An 18,652-nucleotide genomic window follows, 5' to 3' on the forward strand; every position below is an offset into this window, starting at 1 on the left:
AAACAGAAAACGAATAAGTAAAGTTAATGAGAATGTAACTAAAATTATATATGTAATACACACATATAAGATTAGTGATATATCTTTAAGAGAGAAAATAGGTTTTGGGATAAAAGAATCGTTAATAAAATTAATCAAATAGTCAGGAAGGAAGGATGCACTACAAAATAATATACAATTAATAAAATAAATAAATGAAAAGTATTAATAGTCACAACTCACATAGTATAATGGAGAAAAAAGGAAGTAACAAGACAAAGGAGAAAATTATTTGAAATATTTGCAAGAAATATTCTATATAATTGAATATTTTATAGTTCAACAATATATCTAAACTATATGCATATGTATAAATGACATGATTCGATATTAAAAGTAATTTAATTTATAGACTAACCAAGACTCGAGGAATGCTTGAGACTTGAAGAAATTCCGCTTTTTTCACGTGGGGTATGAACTATTCTTTTTCCCTCGACGCCTAAATATTTTAATATGTATAGTCATTTCTTATTTTCAAACCAATTTCCAGTAATTTAAATAAAAGGCAAAGAATTAGAATCTTTTGTCTATTAAATATCTTGACATCTTTCTCATAAGAAATTATATAATAAAATTTTGCAACAAGTGCAGAGAATTTACTATTGTTTATAAATATCAAAGGGTTTTTATATAATCGATATATATGTTTATTTATATTTGAGTTCACGTTTATATGAATGCCAGAGAGTAAACACCTCACATTCTATTTAAATTCTATTCTATTATAAATATAAAACGAAAAATATAAGTATTTAAAAAATTGAACGACTAAAACTTACCTTAATTTATTTTTAAGATTTGCAACCTCCCTGGTTAGCTCTTCTTGAGATTCAAGCATATCATCCATTTCTCTTTGCGCTTTCCTTTTCATTGCTTTATGCCTGCTAATTTCTTCTTCAGCTTCATCAAGCTGTCTCTTCAAAGCTTTCATTCTAGCATTTACTTTTTCTGCTTGTTCTTTGTATTGATCTGAATTTCTCCTTTCGTCTTCTAACTGTAAACTTAATTCCTTTAGCTTTTTCTCCAATTTTCTATTAATCTTCTGCTGTGCAAATCTTTCTTTTGCTTCAGTTTCTAATTGTTCATCAAGATTATTAATCTTTGACTCTAATTGTTGAATGGTAGCTTTGGTCTTTGCTCTTTGAGCAGTTTCTAATTCTGTAAGTTTCGCCTTCAACTCCTTATTTTGCCTTTCCAATAACAATTTGTGCGATTCCAATTTCTGTGTAGTTGATCTCTCAGTCGTTAAATCATTTGTTAGTTGTTCGATAGTTATTTGCGCTTTTCTAGCTCTATCCATTAGCAGTTCACCATTTGATTGTTCTTCTTCTAACTCTTCTTCCAATGTTGCTATTCTAGCTTCCAATCTACGTTTTTCATCCAACATTAATGTACCCTTATTAGCATTATTATTGAGTTCTTCCTGTAATTCGTCTCTTTCGTTCTCAGCAGCTCTTCTAGCTCGTTCACTGCTGGCATAATCTTCAGTTAATTGCATCAAGTCTGCTTCTAAACTCTTTACCTTTCTCTCAGTTTCTTTAGCACTTGCTGCAAGTTCATCTCTAGCAGCTCTAGCTTCCTCAGTTTCTCTAGTGCAATCTTTTATTTGGGCTTGAAGTTTCTTCAATTGTTTCAAGGCATCTTCTTTTACCTTATTGTGCATTTCCAATTGCTGTTCAATATCTTTATAGTCTGCTTCCATTTTTTTACGTTGTGCAATAGCGGCAGCTCTTTGTTTTCTTTCATCCTCTAATTCCGCTTCAAGATCGCGCAATTGTTTCACCAATCCTCTTCGTTTCTCCTCAGCTTGTTCTTCTTTAGCTTGCAAGTCTCGCTCGAATTGGGCTCTTAGAGCTTGCATATTTACTTCTAGACGCAACTTTGCATCTTCCGTAAATTGTAACTCATCCTCGAGCTCTTCTACTTGAGAACGTTGCTCCGCCAATTGTGACTCAAGAGCACGTTTTGCTTTTTCTAATTCATGCACATTTTTGTCTGCTGTTCCTTGATTGTTTACGAGTTCGTCCAATTCTGATTGGAGACCTCGACGAATTCGTTCGAGTTCTTCAACTTTCTCATTCATTTCGTCGAGTTCTCGAGTTAAGGATAAGACACGAGTTTCTTTTTCACGAGCCTCACGTTCGGCAGCATCACGTTGCTCTGCATACTGTTCAGAGACCGCTTTTTCTTCAGCCAGCACCTTAAAAATAATAATAATACTAAGAGAAAGAGAAGTTTTAAAATTGATCATACTAATTCTACTATTACTTTTGAAACTTATTAAATGTTTATTATATCTAAATGTAACGTAAAAATGAATGATATTTATATTACTGGTAATTAACATCTTATAGACCGTGAATAATCTGTGAGAAGCGTGCAAAAAATCATACGATTACACATTGTGCTTTAATAAACATCTTTGTGGAAGTGGAACTTTTGAAGCCGTATAATGTTATAATAAATTATATCATGATATATAATTATAAATAGAATTATTAGATAATATATACAAATAATTATATCCGATTAAAAATTTGTGCATAAATGGTCCATAAGATATTCAATATTGCGTAAAAATAAAAAATGGTTCAGTGTAAATAATTTTTATATTGTTATTGAATACCAAATTTTCTACGTTAAATATTATGAATCATTAATAATGATAATTGAAAAACTCACAGAAAGTTCCCCAAACTATCGTTAATAATTAAAAAGAAGTAACAATTCTATTAATTGCAAATTAATAAATTAAAGAATAAAAATTAGTTATAGAGTAATAGAATAAGAATATATCTAATTATTCAGATATCGTTAATAATAGAAACAAATAATCAGTATAATATGAATATTAAGAATTTATTTGCTTCTGCAGACATTCAAATCAAAACTAATAAAACTAATAAATTGGAATTTATTGTACTGTATATAAACTAAGAATTATTAGTATTAAATTAAATATAAATTAAGAATTTTAATTTTATATTTTTCCAATTAATAATCAAAACTGCAGCCACAGTTACCTTATCGAAATTTTTCTGTTTCTTCTCCAATTCCAGCACCTTTGCTCTTTGCGCTTCGAGCTCAATGATACTATCTTCTAATTCTGCTTGAATCTTTTTCTTTGATTTGTCTAATTTATCATTAGCAGCTTGTAGTTCTTCAACTTGTCTTTGAAGTGCTTCAATGTCTTTCATGCACCGCTTTCTTGCTTCTTCCAATGCTGTAGCAGCTTCAGTTTCTTCCTCAACTCTTTTCTTTGCTTCAGCCAATTGTACAGTTAAGCCCATAACCTATTTTTAAAAAACAAAGCTGATAAATGAAGTTCTCATTTTTGTGATTTTTTAATAGCACACAACATTTTTTTGATTAACACCTAGATATTGAAAATAACGAACTTTATAATAAGTAACTAAGTAACTTTATAATAAGTAAGTAAGTAGTTAAGTGCACTTACATTTAAAAAGTTTTAAATCATCAGTTAATTAAATGATTAGAAATCATACCTGTTTATCTAAGCATCTCTTTGCCTCCTCTTCTTCTTCTAATTGATCATGCAGACTTTCTTTTTCACTTTCTAACGCTCTCAATTTTGAACTTAAAGCTAATTTTTGTCTTGTTTCCTCTTCAAGTTGTTGCTGAAGTTCTGTAAATTGAGATTCGCAAGTTGCTGAAGCTTTCAAGGCTGCAGAAGCTTTCAACTCTGCTGCCTCTAATTGTTGCATAATACTTTCAGATTCTTGTTGTAATTTTGTTACTCTTTCTATCAGTTCCTGCCTGTTTCTTTCTACTTCTGCAAGTTTTGCATTTACTTCAGCAAGTTGTTGTTCAGCCTGTTTTCTTCTTCTATCTGATTCTTGCCTGCTCGCACCAACAGACCTAAGTTCTGTAGCTAAATCAGCATTTTCAGCCTCCAACGTTCCCTTTGCTTTTTCTAAAACAGCTTTAGTTTTCTTCAATGCATCCATTTGTTCGTTCAAAGCAGTCAATTCCTGCGTGTGCTTATGACGCATATCCGCCAATGTTGCTTCGTGTATTGATGTTTCTTCTTCTAAATTCTTCTTTAATGTTGCTAATTCCTGTTCTCGTTTGCTTCTTAATTCTTGCTGCGCAGCAGTTGTATCTAAAGAATCTAATAATTCATTTTTCAATGCTTCTAATTCCTCGTTTAAGTCTCGTTTTAGTTTTTCTGCTTTTCCCCTAGCAGCCTTTTCAGCTTCTAAATCTTCTTGAAGTTCGGCCAATTGAGACTCTAATTCACGAAGTGCTTTTTGAGCTTGAGCTTTAGCTGCTCCTTCTTCATCCATTTTTGCCATTACTTGATTTAATTCTTCCTCACGTTTACCAAGTTGCAGTTGAAGTTCTTCTACCTATAAAAATTTATATTATTACTATTGTTTCATACATTTTACTTAAAAATATACTTCTTACTTCAGATTAAAATTATTCCTAATTTTTTCTAATGTACTTTTATTGACAGAAAATAGGAAAACAGAACTTATAAAAATCACTATACCTGTGTCTTCCTTTCTGCAAGTTGTTCCTTCAAATCTGATACTTCAGTTTCTATTTTCCGTTTTGATCTATCTACTTCCTGTCTTTGTTGATGATCTTTCAATAACCTTTCTTCAAGATCTGCAATCGTTGCTTCATGTTTTGCTTTTAATTTGGATAAGTGTTTCGCTTTTTCTTCTTCCTCAGCGAGTGTCTGAGATAAATCATTTGCTCTTTCTTCGAGGATCTTTTTCTCCTTCAATAATTTTTGATTTGTATCCTCAGAAAGTGCAAGGTCTTCCTCAAGTTTTTTGATTTTTGCATCACATTGTACTTTCTCTAACTGTAATTTCTGTCTAGCAGCTTCCTCCTCCTCTAACTGCTCTTCAAGATCACTTATATTTAATTGCAATTTCTTTTTTTCTTGAGTTAATCCAGCACTTCTTTCTTCTTCCTCTTCAATTCTTGTTTCCAAATCATGAAGAATCTCTTCTAGTTCCTGCTTTCTGGCGGCTAATCTCGCTCGCATTTCTTCTGCTTCTGCACATAATTCGACTTCAGCTTGTAATTGTTCTGCTAACATAGTTTTTTCTTCCATAGCTTGTTGATATTTTCGTTCATATTCTTGTGCAGAATGTAATTGCATCTCTAACTTGTCCCGTACTTGTTTCAATTCATCTTCTTTTTGAGTCAATTTTTCCTCTTGTTTTGTCACTTCCAGAAGTGGTTTCACCTTCGTATACAAACGCCACCATTGCCAATTTCTAAGTTTTAAGTAAGCAGCACAATTTCTTTGAATAATTCTAATAGCATTTAACTGTTGCAAACGTTTCTGATAATTTCTGCGAGCAAGAAAACCACGACAGAATGCTTGGAAATTAACAATTATGTCAGTAATTTTATAATCACGTTCTTCTTCAAGATGAGCTAAAACTCCAGCACGGAAGAAAATTTTTGATTGACCAACGCGATAAAGATTAGGGTCAAGTTCAAGAGCTTGAATCTGAAATATAGATTTTGTGAAATTACATATACATATATGTTTTAAATTTCTAGAACAATTAAGAGCAAATAATAAATTATATTATGTATATGAATATATATATATATTATAAATTTATATATGTATATATAAACTTTAAATCAATATAATCAATATTTTACCAATTATAATATTTTATTACTATTGAATACTGTATTCCATCATCATTATTATTATTGTGATATTCATTCATAGTAAAAAATGCTATATATAAACAAGATTACACTTACCATTTTCTCACAAGCTTTCTTTCCATCCATAAACCCTTTAGGAATAGCATTTGGTGTTAGAAGTTCGTATCTTTGTCTGAATTCTTGGAATGGTATTCTATTTGGAAATCCTTGTCGGCAAATTCGAATTCCTTCTAAAACTCCATTACATCTCAATTGATCTAGTACCAATGGTGCATCAATTTTTCCAGCCTTCTTTTCATGATTTGGTATGATGCATCTTACAAAATTAGGATTTGTGTTTCTTAAAGTAACCATTAATTTTGCTAATTGTTCCTTGTACAATTGAGAAACTGTTCTGAACATGCCTTTCCTTGTTCTTGCACCAAATTGTGTATCAGTTAATGCTTGTTGAGCCATTCCAACAATTTCTGCGTCTTTCCAAATATGACAAACGAAAGGATCTTGTGAATTTTGTAAAAGGCTAACAACATTTTCATTCAAAGGATCCATATTTTTCATCAACCATTTGGCAGCTGAATAATCAACTTTTCCAGCATAATGTATGATAGCAAAATCTGCCACACCTCTGAAGTCTGTTTTCATGAATTTTGGATGTACACTATGTGCACCTACTAATTTTTCAACAAATGTTTTATCCGTTGCTTTAGGGAACCAACATTCTTCATCCAGTAAAGCCATGATGCCTGTTTTGAATTAAAATTTGCTTAAGTTTTGAGGAAGCATTGACGATAAATAAACATAATTTGTAAATAACAAAGTTTCCAATAGAAACATTAAGTAATTCAATTTTAAAACACTGAAAAAGTAATATTAAAATGTATACAATGTATTATTTAAATTCACTAGCATGTTACTTCGACCGAGTGACTTCAGAAAGAAAATGTGGAATGTAGATATGTATTAAATGTAAATGAGGATTAAGTAATTCGAACGTACCCATCGGTTTGTCAATCAAATCAATAGTTGGTTGCAAATCTAATCCAAAATCAATAAATTTCCATTCAATTCCTTCCCTTTGATATTCTTCTTGTTCCAAAATGAACATGGTATGGTTGAATAATTGTTGTAACTTCTCGTTAGTATAATTAATGCATAACTGTTCGAAACTGTTCAACTCGAATATTTCAAAACCAGCCATATCTAAGATACCGATAAAACTTGCTCCTTGTCTTTTTGTCCGATCCAATGATCGATTGATTCGGTTTACAAGCCACCTAAACATTCTCTCATAGCAAGCTTTTGAAATTGCTTCTACGGCAAATTCAACTTGCTCTTTTGTTTGTGCTTTCGTTACGAAGTCTCTACCCACTTTAATTCTTGGTTTTAAAAACGCTTTTGTCATTTCTGTTACGCTCAAACCGAGTAAATGAGAAATTTTTTGAGCAACAGTATTGTCCGGTAACGTGGCTTGATCCGAGTTCCTTTCTTGACGGAACTGCATAGAACCAAATAGCATTACCGCAGACACGATACGAAAGATGGAAGAAAAATCTTCATTTGTCATGCCCATGATATGCATGGACTTCACAGTTGAGAAGAACTCAGCTGAATCGTCCACTCCTGGAACTGGTAATGCACCATTGGAAAGGAATGGATAGTGTTTCGGATCCTCCAAGATAAATTCCTCTGAAATTTTTTAAATACTGAATCATTTTTGTGTTCTTTTTTTAAATATATTAAAGGAATAATTATAGAGTATGAAAGAGCAGATAACTGTTATTTACTATCTTTAATGAACTTAATGAACTATTATTTTCTAACTATAATGAAACATACAATATGGATAATATTTAGTATTTCCTTTTTTTGAAATATATTCATTTTGACTTATGGTAGGAAATTCCATTTATATCTTATATCATTGAAATTGATATAATAGAAGTCTACTGATTCTTTTCTCTACTTATGATTTTTTGCTTATAAAGAAAGAGTTCATGCTCAAGTAAGTGCACTAAACTGACAAGAGTATTTAATCTACTGACTACAATTTTATTGAAATAAATAAAGTTCATAAAAACGGAATTCTACTATACTTTAGTTTGCTCTTTAACAACAATAAGCATGACAAATTATTTGTCCCATAATCTTGTATAATCAAGATCCAGTATTATTAGAACTTATCGAGAATGAAATACTTAATTGAATATAATTGCATTCATTCTGAACTTATGCGAACTCGTGCTTATGAACTCGTAAACGAATAAAGATCAAAATTTAAAGCCTGAATATATACTCAAATCTGTATTTACAAAATTAACTTTTTATTTCAATTTCTTTCTCTTCTAGAAATTAAATTATTGCCGAATTAAATCGATTTACGTTGTTTCGTTTTAGAGAAGCAGTGTGAATAATTCATCAAAATATGTCATTTTCATCCTCCATTTGCAGTGTTGCTCCAAAGTGCACAGTAAAGGGAGTACAGCTGAACTTTACAGAATTGATAATACACTCATAGTGAAACGCCACTGACAAGTACATATAAACGCATGTTGAATGCATAATCGAACGATCAGTTCGCATTTCTATGATACACATTGTACAAAATGAATATGGAAATGAATGCGGATAAATCAGAATTTTGATTTTTTGCAAATTAGCGAATATAATTATTATGGGTATTTGCTACGGGTAAACGAAACTTCGCAAGTTATTTTGTGATGTTATTTTAAGTAGAAAATATCTAGTAAGCATATCATTACTCCTAGTGTGCTAAAAATGCCTCTTAATGCAATAAAACTAATTATTTATCCGCAGTGCTCATTTGGAGTCTTCATCTGAAGCATTCATCCAGTGAAGTAGCGTAAATTCTCTGGCTGTAATCCTTCATTTTCCCCGTGGACGAATCATCGCCAGTGGTTCTCCAATGTGAAACAGTGTAAATTCGATTTCACTACAATTTAGTCATTTGCATTTTGCCTCGTACACAATTAAATTTCATAATCGTTCTATTTTATACGTGGCTTCCATATTGCATCAATTCCATTCGGGATAATATATTCTTCCAACTTTTAAGACAGAGATTTATATATTCTGCCATTTCATAAAGAGAAATTTAAACAGGAAATGAAGAACAAGGACGTTCTAAATTTGTATTTTGACGAATGAAGAAACTGATGCATTTATCATAGCGTTACGTTATTAAACGACGTCCAAAATGATTCGTTGCCTGACATTCCACGCATGAATAATTGAACTTCAAGTCAGGTAGCACAGCTGAGTCATCTATGAAGAAGGTTGTTTCAAATCGTTCGTATCCTGAAAGAACGGGCTTAATCGGAGAATAGATTCGGCTATGGATCAAAATATCCCTAACAAGTACAACACATAATGGGCGGAAACGTTCAGTGTCTCGAAGCGGGAATATCGATTCACTTCTCCGTTGCGAATAGTAATAAACAGTACGTCCTATGGGCTTGGCCTGAGTCAATAACATTTTACACGGCATAAACGTGCACAGAATAAACCTATATAAGACAAGTTGAACTGATAATAAACTGATAACATATATCATCATTTTCATGAATCTCAATCTCATATGGTTATTAAACCAATAAATTCTAAAATACTTCTTGCAATCTATTTACGAAGTTATTCGTGACAATGAAGCTTTTCCCTCAAATATCGTTTATCCTTACAGTTAACATATTAAAGCGAAAGAACTAAAAGAAATTTGTGTCATAAAAAGAAAATTATGAAAAGTGTAAATGATTTTTTTATTACCAATGATAAATGTCGACTTACTTTTTTGATCAGCGGAGGCACCCGCTAGAAGTTGATAAAATATGTGGAAGGTTCTCTCATCTTTCGCTTGTCGAATTGCTCTTGACTTTTCCAGAAGATAAGTCTCTATGTTTGCGCCGGCAATATAACCCGAGGCATCGAAGTTTATTCGAATAAATTTACCCTGTTTCATAAATTGTCAGTTATCAACATTACTAATTATCATTAAGGTAAATTGCTTTTTAAGTACAATTAACAATGCACTTAATATTTTCTACTTTTAGATTCTCATTAAAAAATTATATATATATTTATATAATATATATGTTATATTATAATTAATATAATATATAAATATATAATTAATAAAGCAACAATAACAAATAAAAAATATAATTTATATAATATATTTAATAATAAAATAAGAAAAATAATATATATATTTTTTCTATTTTCTGAATCATAGTAGAAAATATTAATTTCATTGTATTATATCTGTTAATAAATACTTATAAAAAATATTTGTAACAAAAGTAATTGTTTTTTATTATGCAACTTTAGAACAGTATATGCAATCAATTTATAGAAATAATTAATTAATAGTGTATCCTGTTTCTTAAAGTAAATATTTTACCTGAAGACGAATATCAATTTTGAAAAAATGTTATAAAGAAAAAGAGCAACATTTGTTAAACTTACAAATCGGGATGAGTTGTCATTTTTCACTGTTTTAGCATTCCCAAAAGCTTCTAAAATTGGATTCGCTTGTAAGAGTTGCTGTTCCAATTCACCCTATCATCAAAAATTAATTACATTAGTAAACATAAAAATTGTTAATTTATCTTGCAACATATGTATCTGTTTATGTATTGCTTTTAGTAAAATTATATTCTCTGAACTTATATTGTCAAACACATTTCATAATACTCTAAATGTTCGGTGGAGAAGTTATCTAATCTATAAAGTTACTGTTAACTGACATTGATAGAAATAGAAAAAAGGCATTTTCTTCAAATGGATCTGCAAATAATAGTAAAACCGTAAAATGTAAAAAATGCTTTCAAGGTACTTGTAGAATTGTAGATAATTTGTAAAGATTGCCATAACTTTATTATATAAGCAATAAACGCTTCTTATAAGTTATTAATATTTAAATAAATAATACTTCATTAAACAAATTTACAGCACGTGCGCAAATACAATAAATTTTTAATAGAACAACAAATTCATTTATGTATACTTTATGAAATTTGCCAAATAATTGCGATAAATAAAACATGAGCAACGCATGAAATGCAACAAGAATTATGATATAAACAGATATTTTTTAAAGAAATATTGTTCCACTACAACTATACATGTTGCCAATTAGCTAATAATTGTCTCGTCTAAATCACCAAACAACCAAAATAATAATGCTTATTTCAGAACAACTAATAATGTAAAAGCGTAATTCATTACCCATTGTATCTAAAGGATACAAAATGTTGTATATTATCTTAAATTGAAGAGTGCATGGAAAAAATACAGTGTTTTCAAGAAACAAGTATTTTCAGGAGGATAAGAAAAGTTATGCATTAACGTGGACCAAATTTATGAAAAAGAAAAGCCTATCTATAGCAAAACCTATGTGTGCCACTTTTTAGTTGTAAAGAAAACTCAACGCTTGATTCAATTAGACAAATGGCATAGACAAAAGCTAAGAAACAATTAACTAATGTTTATTGGCACTTATATGTTTTTCTGTAAAGGAGACGTTGTGACACCATCTTCTAGCATTATGAACAACTATTTAGTAAGGGAAATTGCACCTAAATTCTATGCTATGGCTTTCTCATTGGTATGTGGAACATTTTCCAACAAAAAATCAAAGTTTTTCAATCTTGGCACTTACAGTACTTTTTACAGGCACTTTTCAATTAAATAACAGAATTCATAAGTTTCTATTTAACTTAAGAATCAATATGAACTTTTTAATAAATATAGCAATCAATAGGAAAAAATGGCAAGAAGCTAATTTCTCAGCTTGATTTATCTAATTATAAAATCTATGTAATCAAAGCAATAGTTGATAAAATGGCTAAATTAGTTATAATTGTGTTTAATGTTTAATACAAAGAAAACATTGATCGCCGATATTTACCATTTCCATTATTATAAAACAAAGGATATCGTTATGTTATTTAAAACTTCATACGATTAAGCGCAAAGTAAAATAAATATGTGGCAAGCATACAGCACACGCACACACATACATAAACACGACAGCGAATATATTAATAAATAATTTAATCAATCGACTCTCACGTTAATTACCGCAAATTTATCCGAAACATTTCCGGAACCCTGAATCCAGCGAGCAGCAGTAAAAAAAAAGAAAAAAAAAAGAGTGAGAAGAACATGTTAGAACTTCGAAATACTTTGTTTCTTAATCGACTAAACAGCTATCGTGTTAAAGACAATATTTTAAAATTAATTTTTTTAATTAACTCTCCACTTTATTAGTACGTAGAATAAAATACGAAGGAGGAGAGAAGAACGAAAGGGAAGAGAAGGTGAAAGAGAGAATAAGCCGGATTACATTTCTATTAAGATTGGTAATATTAAATATAGTTCATTTACATATATCATTAGAGAGAAATAAGTACTAAAAATATCCGATAGATGGAACGAAGGCCCAATAACATACATATATTTTTACGTGCATAGAATATACGAAGAGGTTAACAAAGTAATGGGAACAAAACTTCCAAAACCTGGGAATACAAACTGTTAGTGTTAACTAAAGCTAAAAACAAATAGATATTAGAGAACAGAAAGCAAAAAGAAAAATAAGTAGGAAATATAAAGAAGGCAGACAGTAGCGTATATATCGCGTGAGCGGAATGTTGATCATTTTGTTGTTGACTTACTATGATTAATGCCGGACTTGGTGTCTAGGTATGTTGTAGCCGCCGAAAGTCAGCACCGGGAATGAAAGAATTTATAAAATTAAATTCACGAGCCTTAGTTCACGAATCTAATTTTCATTCGAAGTTTTGGCAAACTCAAACAACTGAAACACCAGCAAATGTATATCCAGAATCGCTCGGAGTGAATCAGTGAAATGCGAGTAAAATTCAAAATATTTGAAAGTTCGTCACGAGCAAGATTACGCAAAAAAGAAAAAAAGAAAAGAGAAGGAAAAATCCTGTTTCCATTTGTAATTACTTGTTCGATACGTGCCATTGAAGGTAACTCGAGTTTGATTCACAACAAGTATAACGTGGATTTGTTTTTCTACGTTCGTAGAACGATAATGTTTCCATCTAAACGCCATACACAAGCTATGTTGAACATAATTTACGTTAAATGAGAATATTCAATTCTTCAACTAAATATTCTGTCTGTGGCGTGTCACGCATTATAAAAGCTCTCGGCACTCTTTCTTAATGATTTTGCAGTTTAAGCAAGATTCGTGCCGTTGTTAACGTCGAATTATGAAACACGTGAAAAGGGAACGACGATAGTTTTTTCCTATATAAGAACACAAGTTTCGAAGCATACGGTGACTCAGAACAGTCCGACGAGAATGAGTCAAAGCCGAGTTAGGCCGATAAGTGGATCGTTTCACTGAAAAAGGAAAGATCCTTCGAGAGCCAGTGATCTACGATGGCCTATCATTATCTAACGCGATCGCAAAACAGTCGTATAGTATCCGATGATCGAGTTTTTAAACAGTTCACGTAACCCTTGCACAATCAACATTTAATGTACGTATTTGTCCTTTGTTTCGTTTTCTTTCTTTTTTTTTTTTTTTTCTCTTTACTATATCACGTGTAACAACACGTTGACGACATTTTCAGTAAATCACGTTTGTTTGATTATACAATTATTAGTATTTAAACACAACTATGTATATACTGAATTCTTAGTACTATATATAATACATTCTTATTATATGTAAGATTATTTTGAACGAAACATATCTCTGAATAAATATTGTTTATGAAAGTTGTTTACATTATTTAATCAAACTGGTCAATGTTTCATTTTCTACAAATCACTAATCGGTTTTTCAATAAAGATAACTTCCAATTTAATCGAGAGTACTAAAAATATCTCTCTCCATATACCAAAATATCACAGTGCTTTCCTTGCTTTAGGAAGTTCGGTATATTTTATCTTCGTAGTCAAATTTTATCTACTACAACTGCGGAAACTGAGGCTGAATTTCCTTCCTGTGTCATTGTTCACGATATCGTACATGTATTAATTTGCACAAAATTCTAAGATTATTACGATTACGTTGATATTTTTTAATAGTAAAAAAAATGTACAAAATACGATTATTGGAAAAAATTTTATCGACAAAATTTTTAATATTTACATTTTTATTTACTGGAAAAGTTCAATGATTCATCATTCGGGTAACATTAAAGGTGAATTTTAGAATAAATTTTTACATTATTTTAAAAGAAATGTTTGAGACAAACAACAATTTTTTGAATAATTGGGAAAAGCTTGACCTATGTATTAACACATGGATTGACATAATTTTTATTTCAATTGCTTAATAATAATTTCATTGAGCTGGGAGATTTCAAACTTCTATATATATGTAAATATTACTTTTGTATTATATAAATCTCCTTTTGCATAATTTGGTTTGATATGTGCATTACATTATTTGTTTATATTCGTATGAAATTTACGAAGCATCATGCACGAAAAAAGAAAAGGAAGAGTATTTACAGAAACTTTCATGCACCGGGTGAAATTTACAATGCTCTCAATTACTATTTAAATAAACTCTTTCTAAATTTGAGTGCTTTTGAAAAACATTCATTGGAATATATGGAAGTCAGCTACTTTCCTATATAATCCAAACAATTGTATAACAAATTTCAAAATAAACCGTCTATCTGATATAGAATCATTATTCCAGGAGATATATTCGAATTATGAAACTGAAAGTAAAATTATTATTGAAATATTCATCTATAAAATCAAGACAAGAGTTTCATACATGATATAAATTTTTGTAATTACAAGTACTGAATGGAGCAAATAACTGACATGGACAATCGATTATTTGTAATCATTTGCTATTGATATATCCTTTATAACTAATTTTAACATTATGATTTTTGTTTTAAAAGAAAAGATATAACAATGTACTTGCATGTTCTCAATAATTAGTTTCAAAGAAAGTAAATATGAAAATATTTATATCATATACATAGTAAACAATATGTTTATAAAATAATTATTACATACTACCTATATATAAATATATGTGAAATCTTTTATCTCAATAAACTCTCTTTCATGGAACATTTCATACTTTTCAATTGATATAAAGAATTTAATTATATTACTATCTACTTCTAAGTAAGATGTAAACATCATACAAAGATATAATCCCAATAAGCTTACAAAACAATTTTCGCTATCCACGATATTAAAGATTAAATAAAAAAAAAAAAAAATAAACAGATTGACTTTGTAATATCAAGTGTATTGTCAATTGTGATGTCATAAAGTTAAATGTGTATACATGTATATTATTAATGAATAATTCATAACATCTACTACATCATAAAATTGCGGAAAGGACACTAGAAAGTAAAGATTATGTTCCGTATGTTGTTTGTTATTGAAATAGTATTTAAACGTAACAAAAAGATTCACAGGTCTATCAGTTTGTCAATTCGTAAGTTACAGGAAGTTATTCAGAATGATAGATATAAACATATCTGTTTCTTTTAAAACTATAAAGATATCATTGAAGACAAAAGTATATCTAAGATATAAAATATAATATAATATAAAAATATAATAACATGAGCGATAATATGTACTTTGAAATATCTTTTGTAGAGCTTTCATAATCACTAATATTTTTGTACAAACTCAATTAAATAAAAAATAATCCTAGTAGAAAAAACATATCAGTTTATACTTATAACGTATAATTTAATTAATATAGAATTAAGGCTACAATAGTTTACTCGATATTAAGCACTGAAGTTCTTTACATTTTTAAAGATGTAGAAAAGAGGAAATATATGATCTTATTTCAGAAAAATTGAATAATTTCAGAGAGTTGCGAACTAAACGAGTATCTGTAAACGATTTCCCTCCAATACCTATTCCCTTTTATCACCAGCAAAACAGTACATATTCTTACAGCAACAAAAATATCTAACATCTTAATGCTAACATTGAAATGCTGTACATTGCAATAGGTTTCGTTTATTCTACATAAACATAATAAAAAAAGATCAGTGTACAGAGAAGAATGTATCCCTTCTATCAGTATACAACATATATACAGTTATTTATTTTATCTTGTCAATGATTCCTTTTCTTTACTGGAATATTTTAAGTGCTGAAAAAATTCTTTTCACATCGAATCTCACCAAACATCGAGATATTTAGTTATTAACTTACCGCATTTGATTTCGGTTTCGAGGCAGCGACGTATGCCAGGTATTGAATTACTTTTTTCGTGTTCTCAGTTTTACCAGCGCCGGATTCACCGGTGCATAGAATGGACTGGTCTTCGCGATCTATAAACAAAAATACGAACAAAAGATCTGGCATTTCGAAGAAATAATACACAAATACGTCTTACCTTCAAATTCAATAACAAAGCATAATCAATTACATACATTTTAGTTTATGAGCTAGCCAGTAAAAGCATTTAAGAGATCACAAAATAATATACAATTACCGATTAATTACAGACAATTAAATAGAAGATTAAATGAAACACCAAACAACCAGATGTCTCGGTAACGCTTAATGACTAAATAAATTAGTGGATGACTGAACAAATAAGAAAAAACTAATTACCTTGAAGCATAGAACGATATGCAGTGTCCGTAATAGCAAAAACATGAGGTGGGACCTCGTGTCTCTTGATACCCTTATACCTCTCCATTATCTTTTCCGTGTAAATTGGCAGCCTCTTGTATGGATTTACCACCACGCAGAATAGTCCTGAGTATGTCTGCAATCATACGAACGAATCGATGAGTGGCCTGGCTACGAATCACAGAAAACGAATTTCAATCACGTTGATTTCTACCACGAATATCTTGAAAATCGAATAGCACCGTTCCAACAATATATTTCACAGGCAAAAGCTACAGACCGCAGCATGAGTGCAATTTGTAACTGAATAATTGACCTTTCTTTTTTTTTTACAGCCTAAGGGAATTTATAAAATTTTAAATAATATATTTATAATTCCAATGAAAACTTTTTAACGTTCTCTACGAGAGTTATATTTTACGTATTTGTATTACGTACGTAAGAAACTAGGCTATTGAGTGAACTGTATCGATAGTAATAAAGCTGGGCAAAAATTGAATCGGTTAAATTTGTAAATAGAAGCTACCAATGAGTAATATTTTCTATTATGTAATCCGCGTGAAAAATTTCTTCATAAATCACATTTAACGTGATTTGATGCGTTGCTGAATTATAAAATGAAATTGCAGTTATACTGTTCCTCCCTCAGCCAGGCATTTCTGTATAATTCCAAGCGAGTAGAGCATTTCTCTTGCATTTTTCACGTAACGAGTTCAAGGTTAACAAGCAGCCACATATAAATTATTACTTAGAGAATATACTATAAAAAAGAATATTTCTTTTTTTCTCTTTCAAGTTTTTAACGTGACCTAAAATATACAATGGAAATTGAGAGCTTCAGTACTTTTTCTGTGCGTCGTTTATCGTGAGAATATTCCCTCTGCGCGAAAATATTTCTCACGCCTTTTAAACAGCAGTGTTTAATCGTTATTTGTACAAAAAATGGACAAAATTGCTAGTGTGATTTTTTGTTTAACGTATCGGACGAAATAAGCTGACGATCGAGAAATCGACGAAACGTAAAAATAAAATAGCGCGAGGGGAAGAAACCAGTTGCAACTAGTTTAACGAGAATAGTATCGCGTTAAAGTTTGTTTGCAATCCGATTATCAATTAACGAGAAAATCACACGCAATGAGCTAATCGATAGATTCCACTAGCGTTAATAATTCACGTAACAAACGTGATATATAAATCGCAATTATACCGTAGTCTAACGTATAATCAATAACGCAAGAATTTCACTAATCCAATGATATCGACGTCTCAGTCTAATTTTCATCAAATATTAGCTCTTTTGTTTCAAGAACTGCTTAAGCGTTCAATTACAATGCATGTAATTCATGCGCCAGACACTTATAGAACTTACGTAGCGTACAAACTTGAAGCGGTTTGCTACACACGTGTTGTACTTTAACCATCAATAACCCTATAAATTGATAAACGGCTATACTATGTAAGCAGATAAACGAACGGAAGATCGATTTACATATATTTTGTTGAAAAATCTGAGCAGGTTAGTTTGGCGGAAAATGTAACTTGTATTTGTTATTATTTCTATATTCAGAGGTAGGATCACAATAGCTATTATTTTATTGCTTGGATAAATCTATCACACCGTTCTGAGTCAAAAAAGCCTTTATTGCACATACTTATATGGACTAGGGATAAAAACAAAAGGACATCTTAAACCTATCGATTAAGTCTATCGATTGTAACTAGAACTATCTTCTAGTTACTATTTTTTGTAACTAACGCATCTGCATTTGGATGGCGAGCATGAACTCACGTTGTCATTTTCAACAGTATTCGATAAAGGGCGGAATTATAAGCCACATTTTGCAGTACGTTCATGCATTTGGTAATAGTTTCCTTTTGATGAATAATTTACAAGTTAAACGGAACGAGAAGCTGAAGGTATGCGTCACCATTCGGGAAAGATGAGCAAGCGGGTCGGTTTACACTTTCCACAAGTTCATACCGATGTGTAATCCTGAAAAAATGTCAAGTAGGAAAGGATCTTGGAGATTTTTGTAGCCTGACTTAAAACTGTAACTTTCTATATTTTGCCGGTTCATTTTTCCATTACTCTCGTATAATAGAGATACATAGAGCGTAAAAAATATTTTCCAATGAAGCTGTCTATGTTAACGAAAATGTTGCAACAACTCATTTTACGATATAATAGTACCGGTAGTTGTTCGATAAGAGGTTAAATAACTTTGCTCTGTTTCAGTATCGTTGATAAGAGGATGGCGGTACATTTGATTTGCGATACATTCACTGAAATAATGAGACGATG

The 18,652-nt window shown here is 30.5% G+C and overlaps 1 protein-coding gene across 5 annotated transcripts in view; it reads right to left on the reverse strand.

Moving 5' to 3' along the window:
- Window positions 1-18,652, reverse strand: part of LOC122576861 (myosin heavy chain, non-muscle) — a 28,634-nt gene that overhangs the window by 3,201 nt on the left and 6,781 nt on the right. For 3 of the 5 annotated variants that reach the window (XM_043747716.1, XM_043747717.1, XM_043747714.1), the window contains exons 2-12: window positions 16,330-16,486; window positions 15,925-16,043; window positions 12,402-12,425; window positions 10,189-10,281; window positions 9,511-9,673; window positions 6,706-7,395; window positions 5,806-6,452; window positions 4,556-5,536; window positions 3,546-4,409; window positions 3,063-3,332; window positions 819-2,239 (exon numbers count right to left, since the gene is read on the reverse strand). In XM_043747716.1, coding sequence (XP_043603651.1) covers window positions 819-2,239; window positions 3,063-3,332; window positions 3,546-4,409; window positions 4,556-5,536; window positions 5,806-6,452; window positions 6,706-7,395; window positions 9,511-9,673; window positions 10,189-10,281; window positions 12,402-12,425; window positions 15,925-16,043; window positions 16,330-16,486 — 5,429 coding nt within the window. Of the gene's footprint in view, window positions 1-397; window positions 479-818; window positions 2,240-3,062; window positions 3,333-3,545; window positions 4,410-4,555; window positions 5,537-5,805; window positions 6,453-6,705; window positions 7,396-9,510; window positions 9,674-10,188; window positions 10,282-12,401; window positions 12,426-15,924; window positions 16,044-16,329; window positions 16,487-18,652 lie in introns of all 5 variants that reach the window. The other 2 variants (XR_006319926.1, XM_043747718.1) reach the window with 2 other exon arrangements.

Source organism: Bombus pyrosoma, linkage group LG17 (assembly GCF_014825855.1).
Source record: "Bombus pyrosoma isolate SC7728 linkage group LG17, ASM1482585v1, whole genome shotgun sequence".
In the NCBI taxonomy this organism is placed as follows: Eukaryota; Metazoa; Arthropoda; class Insecta; order Hymenoptera; family Apidae; genus Bombus; species Bombus pyrosoma.